Source organism: Cimex lectularius, unplaced genomic scaffold (assembly GCF_000648675.2).
Source record: "Cimex lectularius strain Harlan isolate CLEC.00 unplaced genomic scaffold, Clec_2.1 scaffold5, whole genome shotgun sequence".
Classification (NCBI taxonomy): Eukaryota; Metazoa; Arthropoda; class Insecta; order Hemiptera; family Cimicidae; genus Cimex; species Cimex lectularius.
The window spans coordinates 1,840,136-1,855,092 of NW_019392993.1; the positions used below are offsets into that span (position 1 = coordinate 1,840,136).

The window sequence follows — 14,957 nt, forward strand, 5'->3', positions numbered from 1 at the left end:
ATGCAAAATCAATAGAAAAGTATCAATACCGTATCTTTTTTTTGTACTCTATTCCTTTATGGTTAAATAAAGCAGCGTTATTGCATATATTAATGAAAAAATATAATATTCAAAAAAAAGTATAAAGCAAGAAAGGATTTAATAAGCAAATTTTATTCAAACGCGATTATAGCTCACTGACCAAAATTTTCCCGTACAGGAATTGCAAAAGGAAGAAAACACTCGATTCTAACGATACCAATGCCGTTTTGACTAATGTAACCGACTCTTTTTATCCGTTAAATACTGTTTATTTAGCAAACGTGGTGTCTTGGAGAGAAAACGATTAAATAACAATGTACAGTTTATTTAGTAAAGTGTTTACTATTTATTAAGGTCATTCTGGCCGACCTGACTGCCTAAAATGCCACGCTCTCTTCTTATGGCTCAGTTAAATGTCTCAAAAGAGTATATGCGTATATTACTAGTTAATTAATAACGTTTAACGACATTGAAGTTTAGCAAGTCGGCTTTATTTATTACGGAATTATTCGGCGCTCTTTTGTCAAAAATTTCATTTCTGTACATTACAAAAATCGATATGAATCGATATGAAATGAATCGAAATAGTAAATACACTAGCGTGTATTTGGCTATGTCATTGATGTCCGCTGAAACTACGTATGTACACTTTAATACATAATTGTTGACGCTGTTCACTGCCTGTTTTCACCGTAAACAGAGTCATTTGGCTTGGTGGTCGGCAACTTGATTAACTTTCGTCAGCAGTTTGATCGTTATCGATAACGCCAATTGTCATTATTGCCCATATGTAAGACACGCATTGCCATCAGACTTTCAGTTCACTCCGTTATGGATCCTCAAAAAATAAAACATTAGTGGAAAAAGTTTTTAAATAGCTTCACGACTTAGTGTGTTCAATTTAGCGTTTCTTTTAAATGTGCCAGTCTAATATTAGTTATCGTTAACGTATCAGTCTTTATTATTATACGTTGCTTTCGTTATCGGAATTAAACTGATTTAATTATTCGCCTTATATCATATAAAATGGAAATTTTTCAGTTTTTTCGTGCAAATGCAACAAAACTTTTCAATCAGTAAGAATATAATGATATTTCACTTGTGACCTTTTATTATACAACTGCTACCTTTTGACGAGAAAATAAGTAAAGGAAAGCGGACTTGAAAAGGTAAAAATCGAACATTTCTAACTTGATGTATTGAAAAAATTGACCAATCAATTGTGTTTTCTGAAATTGTGAGTTTATAATCGAGAAAAAAATCACTTAGAAACTTCGCTCTTTGAAATTCTGAAAAAAATTATTTAAGCTGTAATTGTAATGCATATAAAAATCCATTATATTTAAAATAATGACTATTTAAAGATCGTGAGATGCGGTCTGGTGTGACGTAGGTTGTAAAAAAACAGTTTCTTTATCGTGCCAACGTTTCGATCTTTATTGAGATCATCTTCAGGGCGTGGGATTTATAAACATTGTTTAAATATTATAAATACATGTAGGATGTTGAAAAATGAATTTATACAATGCTAAACACTTTTAGATTTAAAAAAATGAATTTATACAACGCTAGAAATATTTTGATTCAATCAAAGTGTTTGTACTCACTCATATTGGTTTTCCGTGTAGATGTGTCATTCTTGACTGTCGTGTTGAGTATGTTGAGCTTTTTAACATCCTACATGTATTTGTAAAATTTAAAAAATGTTTATAAATCCCAGGTCCTGAAGACGATCTCAATAAAGATCGAAACGTAGGCACGATTAAGAAAATGTTTTTCTGAAACCTACGTCACACCAGACCGCATCTCACGATCTCTAAATAGTCATTGGCTAACGGTCACTAAACACCACACACGTTCATAAGAAAGTTAAAACCATTTAAGGAAAGTATATAATGACTCAAAATTGCGAAAAAAATTTATTCAGTTTTCTTCACACTTTCCTTAGATTCACATTTAAAACGAATATATCACTAAGTATTCAGGTAGCCGTCACGACTTAACCTAAAAATACTATATACTTTCGAGAAGAAACACTGACCAACCACTGATGATGGCAAAATGTTAAAAACTTTTTTTAAGGGGTAAAAACCATTTTGATGACAAAAACTAACAAGAATTATTAATTAGAAACCATGGCTTGGAAAGAATTAAAAATATCAAATTTCAAAGTGAAGGCTAGACCGAACTGCATATTTTCAGCCAAACAGTAATAGATATTTTTCTTATTTAAAAAAAATGGTATCATTTTATCTCAAGTAATAATCATTTTAAAAAACGTAAATAAAATAATGAAATAAATTTAAAAATATATGAAATATGTAAAATAATAATTTTCGACCCGTATTTAGCACGCTAGCGGTTCTGGGTTTGAATCTCATCAAGCCCACGGCTTTTTACTGAGTAATATGAAAAAATATTCTAAAATGGTTTGGCTCCTCGTTAGAGATACCCAATGAGTAGTAGTTGGAGTTTAAGTCCTCTTGTATGACAAAAAGATAAATAAATTTTTTTTTTATTAAATGGAACTATGTTTTTAAAACGAAAAAATGGAATACTAAAAGATATTTGCTAGAATCGATTTTTTTATGTTTTTCCACAATTAACATCAAAGATAATCGCCATATGTTTATCCATTTTCAAGCATGTGAAGATTAACCCAGGTTAATCCGGACATGATTCTATTTCGTGTCTGGTACATAAAACCATTTCTGTCGGAACAGATTTACGGCCGGTGTTGCAACCACTCAGACAACGATCCAGCACATTTCTATTTCACTATTATTACTTTTTTTATGAAAGGTTATTGAAAATGACATTTTATAATTAAACTAATTGGAAATTCAAAATTTTATACGTTTAAGCACATATTGTAGTATCGCCTATTTTTTAGTTTAGAATCTTAGTCTATTTTGTTAAATAATTGTAGAATTTCAATTATAGTCATATTTTTACAAATGCTAGACCAAAAGATATTTGTGTATATTTGTACACTCTGATATCACCAAATCCTATATTATGTAAAAATATTGTACGTCACTGATTAAAACGTTAGTTTAACTTTTCTATGCTCTTTAATGTATATTATCATTTATTAGTTAAATTAGTAAAGTTTTCCATAACAAAAAGCTCAGAGGATTGTTTTAAAAATAAGGAGCTTAAACCACCAACACCGACGAGCTGTGCGCAACTGTATGCACGGCCCCGTGAAATATCTCATTTATTTCACCATTCATAACAAATAAACTATTTACACAGGAAAAATATCCCTAGACTTTCCTTTAGCGTGGACGTATTGTATATTTCACTTTAATATCTCACAATCATTAAAATTTTGCTTCGGCATTATTCAGTAAGTAGGTCAAAAATATGTCACAGAAAATTAAAAGTTTGTTTTATTAAAACGCATTTATTTGAGCAATGGGTTACTTATCCGATAGAACGCTCAAGGCGATCCTTTAAAAATGCAAATGAAAGGAAGAACGAGGTCGAGTTTTCACGAAGTTTTCCTTGCGCCCACCTTATTACCCACCGTTGGTAAAAATGTTCCTCATTTGAAATTCCTTCCAAGTTGATTTCTATATTTTCACCCTCCGCGGGCACTTTTTAAACTTCAAGAGGAAGTCTTTTAATGTAGAAAACACCTTGTGTCTTAGGTGCATGTTCTTTTACTTATTGAAATTGAATTTAATTATTTTTGTGTGGTGATTAGTGACTGTTAGTCGATAATTATTTTTTGTATATACAGTGACTCACATATTTGTTCACATCAGTAAACAATTTTCTATTATCTCTAGTTTGCAAATCCCGTATTTTTTAATCCAGACAACAGCAATAGGATTGATTTCGTCGAACTGTTGGTAAAAAAGCATTCAGCCTAATAATCTTTATTTGAGTTTATACCTTTGAATTGAGCCAATTTATTACGAGTCTTCGTGTGAACAGTTTTGTGACTCGGGTTACTTCATTGCAAATTTCGCAAAAACCATTCAATAATTCGTCTCAAATTTGTTATCAGGTATCATCAATTTAGGTATTTTTCTTACATATTGAAAATATTTCATTTCCTTAATGGTTATGATCTATTCTGTTTAATTACAGTATGAAGCCATTTTCAACATTTTTAAAAGATCAAATAATAAAATCTCTACAAGAAAGACTTTCTTATCGTGAAATTTCAAAAAAATATAAATTGTTATTATTGGTGTAATAACAAAACCTAAAAGATCTTCCGGAATTTACGATAGTTGTTTTAAAAAGAAGAGGAGTGGTCATAAAACAAAATTTTCCAAAAGGCGTTGTATCTATCGTTCGATCAGGACAGGTTGACAATGCTGTCCAAATTCAGCGTTAATGATAATATGGATGTCAGTGCTGAAACAAACGGAGATGTTTACGTGAGGCCGGATTAAGAGCGACGGGAAAAGTGAAGAAACCAGCTGACCAAACAGAGGCTGATCGTGGTTTTAATGTCATGGAATGGCCCCCCACTGTCACCTAACCTTAATCCAATTGAGCACTTGTGGGGAAAACTAAAAAATCTTTAGCCGATGCTGCAGGAGACGCTTCAAACTTCGATCAACTTTGGGAAAAAACACAAGTTGAATGGGACCTAATTGTCCAGAACAGTACAGAAATCTCGTGAGAAGTATGCCCAGAAGGACTGATGCAGTTTTGAAAGCCCAAGGAGGACATACAAAATATTAAAAGACTTTCTATGACACAATCATATTATAGTTCGCACACGGTAATTTCTTTTATATTATTTTAATAAACATGACAAAGGAACAATTTAACTTTTTGAGTGTTTTTGTGTTAAGATAAATAAAATTATTTAAAAAAACTACAGTAATTCAGATATCGTGAGATGCGGTCGGGTGTGATGTAGGTTTCAGAAAAACATTTTCTTTTTCGTGCCAACGTTTCGATCTTTTATTGAGCCCTGAAGATGATCTCAATAAAAGATCGAAACGTTGGCACGAAAAAGAAAATGTTTTTCTGAAACCTACATCAGACCCGACCGCATCTCACGATATCTGAATTACTATCGATTAACGGTCACTAATCTCTACACAAAAAAACTACGTTTATTTGATGTCCTACAATTGTTTTGTAAAGTAAATAATGATATAACCCAATTTGCATTCAGCTGTGAACGAATCTGTGAGTCACTGTAAGCTAAAAGTATACATATTAAGAACTATATAAAAACTGTGTTACAAAACTAAAAAATATATTCAAAATAGACTGAAATTACGAGTTTTTAAATTAAAATCTGGATTTAAAACTCCAACCTACAGAGTTAATTACGCTTAAAAATCCTTCGTTTACTTGCTTATGATTTGTAATGGATTAAGAAAGCAGTATCAACCATTCCTTTTGTGCTCAGAAATTACTTTTCTCCATCTCACGAACACCACAAAGTTTAATCAATCTTTCAAGCCGTTATTATCATGATAAACGCCCCCTGGCTAAAGCTCTATGCTTGGAGAAAGCGTAGAAGTATTTACTTTTGCCTTTTCCTTTGATCCTGTCTCACTTGAATAGTTGGTTTCGCAATATTTTAACGCTTTGGTGAAAAGTTTGATGAGGTTCTAAAGCCTAACTGCTAAAGAATGTTTTTATTCTTTCATTATAAAACGATCGTTGGCCATCTAAAGGATGACCAGTAAGTGATCAATATTGGCGATACCGTTATAAGATAATAATATAAAATGATACGTCGATAAACATTAATAAACCTTGAATAAATCACGATAAAGCAAAATTGTTCAGAAAAGAAATTGATTGTTTTCTCAATGAAGAAAGCCAATATTTACCCGACCTGTTTGATCCGGTGGTATACTCGTCTAAAGCTTTTCTCTTTGTACCCCGCTTAGATTCAACGTAAAGCTAAATTCTGTCGATTTGAACCGGCTCTGGTTGAAACAAAAATTGGTCAGTTTTGACAAACAGTTTTAATAACATGTCATTAAGTCTAATTTGATTTTCATGCCTGAGATTAAACATTGACAGAACAAATAAATTAATTTTACAGCCAAGTTAGAATTACATGAAAAATATGAATATTTCTTATTAAAGGATCTAACTTTATTTCAAGTCCGTATATTGTTTTTTGTTAAATCATAAATTATATTTTTTCAACATTTATTAATATTTTATTGAAATGTGTGGTGATTAGTGACCGTTAATCGATAATTATTCAAAAATCGTGAGATGCGGTCTGGTGTGATGTGATGTAGGTTTCAGAAAAACATTTTCTTTATCGTGCCAACTTTCGATCTTTATTGAGATCATCTTCAGAGCCTGGGATTTACAAACGTTGTTTACATTTAACAAATACATTTAGGATGTGGAAAAGTGAATTTATACAATGCAAAATATATTTTTTATATTCAATCAAAGTATTTCTACTCACTCAAAGTGTTTGTCTTCTGTGTAATTGTGCCATTCTTGCGTGTCGTGTTGAGAGTGCCAGTGAGATATTGCTGTTTTATGTTTATGTACGTGGGATTTTGAAAGGGTGGGGAAGGAAGTCGCTATAGAAAGACATTTTTGTATAAGGAGTCGGCTTCTTTGAGGTGAAAGAAGCCGACGAAGAGAAAAACCGTTGGTAATGGTTCGGCCAGATTATCCTTTCAGGATTATATAGAAAGGGATAAAATAGGAAAAGGAAAGCTAAATTGTTGGGAAATTAGACTATATGAAAAATATTTGATGTGTGGAATTTGATTAATGATATTGGCGTAGCTGCGACTGAGTTTACATGTATCTGTTTGGTAATTGATGCTGAGTTGAGGCTCTGTTGACATAAACCATTTCTAAGAAATTACGTTTATGTTTGTTTTGTTCTGTATGTAATATTTTTGGATTTTTGAAGTCGAAACATTTCTAAGAAATTACGTTTATGTTTGTTTTGTTCTGTATGTAATATTTTTGGATTTTTGAAGTCGAAATTGTGTTGGTGTTCAAAATGGTGGGTAGCGAGTGCTGTAGCCGAATCATAACCAACACATTGTTTCCCTTCGTCGGCTCTTTTCACCTCAGAGAAGCCGACGCCTTATACAAAAATGTCTTTTTTATACCGACTTCCTTTCCCACCCCTTTAAAATCCAATGTATATAAACATAAAACAGCAATATCTCACTGGCACTCTCAACACGACACGCAAGAATGGCACAGTTACACAGAAGACAACCACTTTGAGTGAGTAGAAATACTTTGATTGAATATAAAAAATATATTTTGCAGTGTATAAATTCACTTTTCCACATCCTAAATGTATTTGTTAAATGTAAACAATGTTTGTAAATCCCAGGCCCTGAAGATGATCTCAATAAAGATCAAAACAATTAATTAAGGTTTTTAGTTGAGATGAAAAAAAGTTAATGGCACGAGTGGGATTCGAACCCACGACCTTCGGCTAGATACGCCGCTGCTCTACCACCTGAGCTATCGTGATCTCAATCCACTCGGCCATCAACTCCCCATCTCAACCTAACCTCTCGAATTTTCCCTTCTTTTTGCCATTTTTCAAATGTCGTGTAATCTATTTGATTCTAGCCAATACCTTTCATGAATATTAATTAATTGAAAAATGTTAATTGGTCAATCGGACCACGAACTGTAATGGATTCTTTCCTTTTTAAAAAGATAGTTCCCACTCACAGTAAGTTTCTGAATTTGAACGATCCGGATTTCGAGCCTTTTAGCTCATCATCAGGTTGAAGGACTTCTACAACCACGTCTCTCGACATGAATAACGCGACGTTCCAATTAGCAGCTGATTTTTTTAATGCCTTTTGCCTTTTTTTGAGGGAAAACTCATACGGTGGGGTTGAGATGGGGAGTTGATGGCCGAGTGGATCGAGGTCACGATAGCTCAGGTGGTAGAGCAGCGGCGTATGTAGCCGAAGGTCGTGGGTTCGAATCCCTCTCGTGCCATTAACTTTTTTTCATCTCAACTAAAAACCTTAATTAATTGTAATGCTTAATTGGTCAAGCGGACCACGAAATTAGTGAATTTAAAGATCAAAACGTTGGCACGATAAAGAAAATGTTTTTCTGAAACCTACATCACCGCATCTCACGATTTCTGAATAATTATTTTATTAAAATATTGTCAATTCTAATCTTTGCATCGAAATAAACTTACAAGAATATTTGTCAGAACATAATTTCTGTTACTTCTGCTTTCATTTCACTTTTAAAATATTCACATATAAGTATTTTTAGGGGTTTTTGCGGGTCCACATTTCAGAAAATGCTGATTAAAGGATGTTTGGTTAAAATTAGAGAGAAGACGACGACATTATGATCCAGAGATGAATTAACGCACAACGAATTAATTTACCTTTTCATGTCATAGTGAGTAGACTAAGAGCACTAATTAGATTTGTGCCACATGAGAAAAGCTGGAACAAGAAAACATGGTTTTTTTTTAATAAAGTAAATTCATAACTTATTTAAACATTTATTTGGATGTTTAAATAAATATCCTTTGGGGTTTTGCTCAAATCTACATGGTAAAAGCCGAGAGCGAAAAAGAGTTAAAGAAAAGAATAATTACTGCAGTTATGGAGAAGTTAAATTTCTCAGTTACTGTGGGAGATGTTCGGAAACGAGTAAGGTTGTGCATTAGGAACAGGGGTAGGCAGTTTATTAGTAAATTTTATCCTGAATGCAAATTATTATTTTCTTTAACGAGCAACTTTTCTAAAGCAAGAATAAAAAGAAAGGAAAGGAATGCGAACATGATAAACCTCTTCCACCCCTTCGATCAACCGAGAGCAGGTAACAGAGATTTAACTTTTTCCTGTTTTTTGCTGCAGTAATTATTCTTCTCTTTAATTCTTCTTCTCTGTTGACCTGAACTTTGTAAACTTGTTGTTTGAGAAAAACCAAAACGATGTCCATAGGGTTGAGATCAAGGGACCTGGGTGGTGCAATGGTACCCCCTCACCTTATTCCACACAGAGAACCTTTCAGACAGCCAAGGTTTATAAAATTTTATCCTGAATACATTGTTTAATGTGCATTTTTTCTCAAATAAGCATACAAAGAAAGCATAATAAACTTTTGAAGCTTGGTCTCTTCTCCCAAAAAAGTGTCAATCCGTTATGCTGATATCACTAGAAAGGTTATTAAATGAAGAGTTTTTCGTGTGATTCGACTGTCTAAGTTTATTTGTAAAGCAGAGGTAAATTCTTGAATTCCTATGAGAATGAAAATTCCGGATTTCTGATCAATTTTACATTTCCTTTGTTATAAATGATATTTAGGTGTGTCGCAAAAAATGAAAATAGTGTAGTCCTATAGGAAATTTATCGCTCTTTCCGAAAAACCTGCCAGTAAGTTAGGAAAAAGTTCGGCAAACGCGATTTAACGGCATAAGGGTCATGTTTTTTTTGTATTTTTCAAAAAACCCAGAACAATCATAACTTCGTATTAAACTGAGATAGGATACCCTTTTTGAGGCATTCTACTCTATTTTCGATGAAGTTTCATCAAAAAAAAATTTTCACACTTATCCGCACCCTATCATCATACAATGATGTGTGTGTGTGTGTGTGCGTGCGGGTGCGCGCGCGCGAAAATACTGGTAGAGAGCATAATCAATAGATGGATAAAGAGATAAAAAGAAATGTGCGATTTATTCTAGTGAAGTGGTGGAATACTCGGTATTCCTTTGCGCATCTCATTAAGTACTCAATAACCTGCCATAGGGCCTCTCATACTAAACATTTTCTTCCAAAAAACCACAGGGGCACAAAGACTATTCGCTCAATGACATTGCCTACAAGCTCTCTATATGTAACCAAGGAATGACACCCATCAATTAAGTTGGAGAAACGGTCCTGTATATGCCGGATACATACGCGGGCTTTGCTTCCGAAGTAAATGTCCAAGTGAATTCATCTCTCTCTCTCTCTCTCTCTCTCTCTCTCTCTCTCTCTCTCTCTCTCTCTCTCTATCAGTGTGTATGCGAGAGAGAGAGTGAGAGAGAGAGAGAGAGAGAGAGAGAGAGAGAGAGAGTGAGTGAGTGAGAGATATGAGAGAGCAAAAGTGTTTTGGTAGGTATAAATTTATATTTATAAATACATATGGAAAGAAATAAGTAACACAAGTAGACGATTAATACATAACTATTACAAGGCATCAGAGGGGGCAACAAATGTTTATTGTATGATAATATATCGATAAATTTGCCCTTATTCTGTCTTCATATTAGATCGTTATGCTAGAAGTTTCAATGATTGTCAAACTATCGCTTCCGGTCATAAAATTAAAATTTGACTATTTAATATGAAACAAGATTATACGCAAAATATCAGACGTTTGGCTATCTATTGTTAATCTGTAAAATCGTAACTCATTGGGGTTTGAACAAACCGAGTTTCATGTCTCAATTATTTTAATTGATAACAAATTGTTCATAGATGTTTTTTATTTTCAGCTGTACAACTTTTTCAACGCCCTACTAACACACATTCCAACAACCGGAGCTAACAACCAGCTCGCTGGAAGCGATGCAACTTCTAAGTCTTCCTCTACAGGTACTTTTCATCATGTTTTGTTGGTTAAATAATTGACATATATAATAATAATATTTTTATACATTTCATGTAATAATTTACTCCATACTTACATCGTATATATCATATTGTACATTCTAGTCGTAAAACGAGTTCGAGTTATTCTGTCCACAATGATATAAACAAAATATTTTCCAAATCGAGTAAAGTTTTAAACTAAATTTGTACTTTCTGGAAGGGAAGAAATCTTGGAAAGGATTAAAATATAAGAATGTAACAAGGTTTGTTCAAGAAGTATAGGAGAGTATATTTCATCAATTTATTTCGACAGAAAGGAGTAATGGATCTAAATGAAGGATTCCTTAATGTAATATTAACTCCAGAATGAGCGAGAGATAGAGATAGAGAGAGAGAAAACAAGAGATAGTGAGAGATGGGCTAATTTTACGGCCATAATTGCACTCTGGAGAAAACGTTTATAACGGTAGAGTGGGCTTTAACTTCCCATTCACAAGTGGCAAACTTCCACCAAGAGAATTGCCTTTTCTTGTAGATTCTTCGCCTTATAGAAGATCCGCCATGTGCTTTGAATAAAGGAAAATTTTTAAACCTGTTACAGATTCTAAGCCCCTTACCGTTTGTTCGATTTCTTCCGACTTACTACTAAAAAGTAAAAAGAAGTATTATTTAGTTAGGCTTACTGACTGCTTTAGCGCTATGAGACAAGTCCATGAGGCAACTTGTCCCTATTAAGCTTCCGACGTTGGATATTAAACCTTAACTAATTTATCCGTGCATCAAACCAACACCTGATATTGGCAAATCCTATTTCTATTCCGAGTACTTTGGCAAAGTTATTTCAAGTAAATAATGGCCTTAGGCAATCGAATCTGCATCGAACATGGTTAACAAGCTTGGGGTGGGAAAGGAGCCTCTTCGAATTAGCTGAACGCCATTAAGCCACAAAGCTTTCTTAAACTCAATTTGAATATATTTTTTACTAAACGTAAACCTGTTAATTAAACTTATTCAACAGATCTTCGGTCATTTTCACGTTTTGAAATTGACAGGATGACTTATCGTAATGACACTGTGATTATGTCTCTGCTAGTAAATTTAAGGAGAAATTTGCAATTTTGCAACTCACATAATTTTTGCTTAGATCGAGATAATTAATTGACCTTAGAAAGTACAGTAAACAACACAGAATATAGCCCAAACAGGTTTAACAGAAATATACTAACTTTTACATTATATTAACGTTTTTTATCGGTATCGGTTCCACTCTGAAATATACTACATTTTTGAACACGAGATTTGAGATTTAAAAAAGTCAATGCAGGTTCGAATCCCATTCATGACGTTGATTTTGTTTTTTCAAATATTGTGTTCAAAAACGTTTTTTTACGAGGGTTCCCAACAGCAGAGGTTGCCTCAGGGTGCTGGTGTTTTTGAAAAAAAAGCCCATTTGTAAGCGGCCCTGGATTCGAACCCGGGACCTTTACCTTACAGTGATGAGCGCCGTGTCAACGCCTAAACCGTTGCGGCTACCGACGCTCAGTTCAAAAACTATTATTATTGCATTTATTACAAATTATTTATGACATTAAATGTGTAAAGTTGATTACTGAACTCAAGTAAAACTAATATTAAATTATTAACATAAATAATTACATCGCTTAGTATTCAATATTTTTTAACATATACTGCTTCGTGTGTAGAGAATAGCACTAGACAATTAAATTTTTTATCAAATTTTTTATTTAAAAAAATTGTAAGCAGAGCATTTTACTTGACACCCAGCAAGAGAGTTCGTTCAGAAACCGTGTCACTATTTTACACGGTGATATATCATTTGGCCCGAGATTGAAGACAGAGGGATTCTTCAAGGATACATTCTCTCACCACTTTTAGATTCAATTTATAAAATGTTTTGAACGGACATTAATATGCAGATGGTCCTTTAACCAATCAATCCTCTATTGCTCTCATATTAGCAGTTTGGCGTTTATCGTTAAGTTTCAGAAACCAGGTTTTTTTAAAGAACCAAAAATATATTTAAGAAAATCTTATGTATTTTTATTGTAATTTATAAAAAAAGCAAATAAATTTTAAACATAACATATCATTAACAAGACTTGAAAAAAGTCAATCACATAATCAAATATGTTTTAAATAGAAAAACTTTAATAATAATTAATTATATGATCACGATTCAGTACTATTTAAGGTAAGTAGATTTTTGAAAAGACCATTTTAAGGAACGTAAGTGATTTTCGGGTTTAATTTTATTTACATAAATTATCATTGTTAAAAATTCAAAAAGGTGTTTTGCTTATACTTTTTGAGCAATGTCTGGATTATTATGTAGCATACTTCATACGTAAAAAAAAAACTGTAAAATTAGTTGTTGTTTTTAAACTAAAATCATGGCTTGGTGTAACTATTTCTTCTAATCACCATATTTTGCCTTTCATGACCTTTCCATCAGTAATTAAATTTTAATAAAATTAACATTTTATGAGATATGATGGACTTTATCCGATAAACTTGTGGAGGGTTGGGATATTTGACCTGAAGTGTAAAATACTTCGAATTCAATTGGGAAACAGACTGAGGACAATACAGACTTTTAGACCTAATGTATTGCCGTCTGTTCACGGGGCACCCTGTATAACCTACATGTACCAATAGATTTTGACATAGTATACATTAATAAACAAATTAAAGTCCGGAAGTCTCCAAAAAAATTTGTTTTTAGTAGTTAATGTGATTAGGAGTCCATTAATTTTAGCAATGTGTGGTGTTTAGTGACCGTTACTTAATGAAGTTAATTTTTGAATCTAAAAGTGTTTAGCATTGTATAAATTCATTTCTTTTCACATCCTACATGTATTTGTAAAATTTGAAAAAAATGTTTATAAATCCCAAGCCCTGAAGATGATCTCAATAAAGAACGAAACGTTAGTACGATAAAGAAATTTTTTTTTTCTTTTTTAAATCGACGTCACACCAGACCGCATCTCAGTACCTCACCTCAATAATCATTAATCTTATGATTCTACCTTCTTGAAGGTGGGATAATAGGTCATCTCAAAAAACCACAACCAGTTTTTATCCACAACGTTTCGGATTTATTTTAATCCTTCCTCAGGTGAGTTAACGCCTGTACACAGAACAAATATTTTTTTTACATTTTTACATCAACATGGTTATCATTGTTTCTTCACTACTTACAATGGTTAAAAAAGTGGTCGTCAGTCATTAATATTTTATAACAATTTATTTTTAAAAAAGAGCCAGTGTGGTACTTATTCAGACTAGAAACAAACGTTTTAATATTTTGAACCTGACTAGACTCTTACCAACGAATCAACATTAAAAATACCACTCAACAGTTAAAATTGCATTTTTCTTATAAATCTATTTTTAAACAACATATTTTATTTATTTTATTAACAATATTTTAACAATTATTATCACAACTATTACAGATTTTAAGTTTCCTCCAGAGTTTAAAATTGACTAGAATATTTTTATATATTGTGTAACAAATTAAAATAGCAATCACTTATCATATCACAGTCTTGGCGGTAATTAACAGAAAGTTTATCTTTTTTTATGTAAAGGGCCTCTAGGACTTTCGTTTTTTACTATTTCGTTCCTTTGTAACAATATTAACATCATTAAATAAAAAAGTATGACCTTCATCAACTGCATGTTGTGCCAAGGCAGTTTCATTGTTTTTATTAGTTTGGACTGTGTATTTATGTTGATAAATTCTATTCTTTAGGTATCGTTTGGTTTCACCATAGTATACTTTCTTGCAGTCTTTGCATTCAATTTTATATACCAGGCCTAATTGTAGTCCTTTCTCAATTTTATCTTTTAGCGGTGAGTTGTATTTTTTGACCGCATTACTGTTTCGGAAGGCCAACTTAACTAGAGGGAACTTCCTTTTCAGACAACTTCTCAACTGTTCCGATAACCCTTGGATGTAAGGGAAAGTGACATAGGAAATTCCAGAATCATTTTCATCTTCTAGGTTTTCTGAGTTTTCGTTTGGGTTTATCTTCCATAGATTGTTATTGTTTATAAATTTATTTACCATTTTTCTCGGATACCCATTCTTTTTTAAAATTTCCCGAACCAGTGTTTTGTCTTTCTTGGTAACACCTTTCGACGACAAATTGAAAACCCTTCTTAGTAATCCAATCAGCACATTAACTTTAGTNATATTATATATAATATATATTCTATATATCATAATATAGAATATAATTTCTTTTTAAATATGCTATATTTAATAAATACGTTTTATAGTTTTATTATATTTCTACTTGCAAATTGAGAACAATATGTTTTAGTGTAATTATTATTGTAGTATTGATATACATTTTT

The 14,957-nt window shown here is 32.5% G+C and overlaps 1 protein-coding gene and 1 non-coding gene across 5 annotated transcripts in view; both read left to right on the forward strand.

Annotated features, from left to right (window-relative positions):
- The window catches only part of LOC106666214 (serine/threonine-protein phosphatase rdgC), a 227,649-nt gene that overhangs the window by 161,540 nt on the left and 51,152 nt on the right, over nt 1-14,957 (forward strand). For all 4 annotated transcript variants that reach the window (XM_014393243.1, XM_014393245.1, XM_014393244.1 and 1 more), the window contains exon 4: nt 10,478-10,577. In XM_014393243.1, coding sequence (XP_014248729.1) covers nt 10,478-10,577 — 100 coding nt within the window. The remainder of the gene's footprint in view (nt 1-10,477; nt 10,578-14,957) is intronic.
- Trnah-aug lies at nt 7,893-7,965 on the forward strand. Its single transcript has one exon. It is a non-coding gene; the product is annotated as a tRNA-His (tRNA).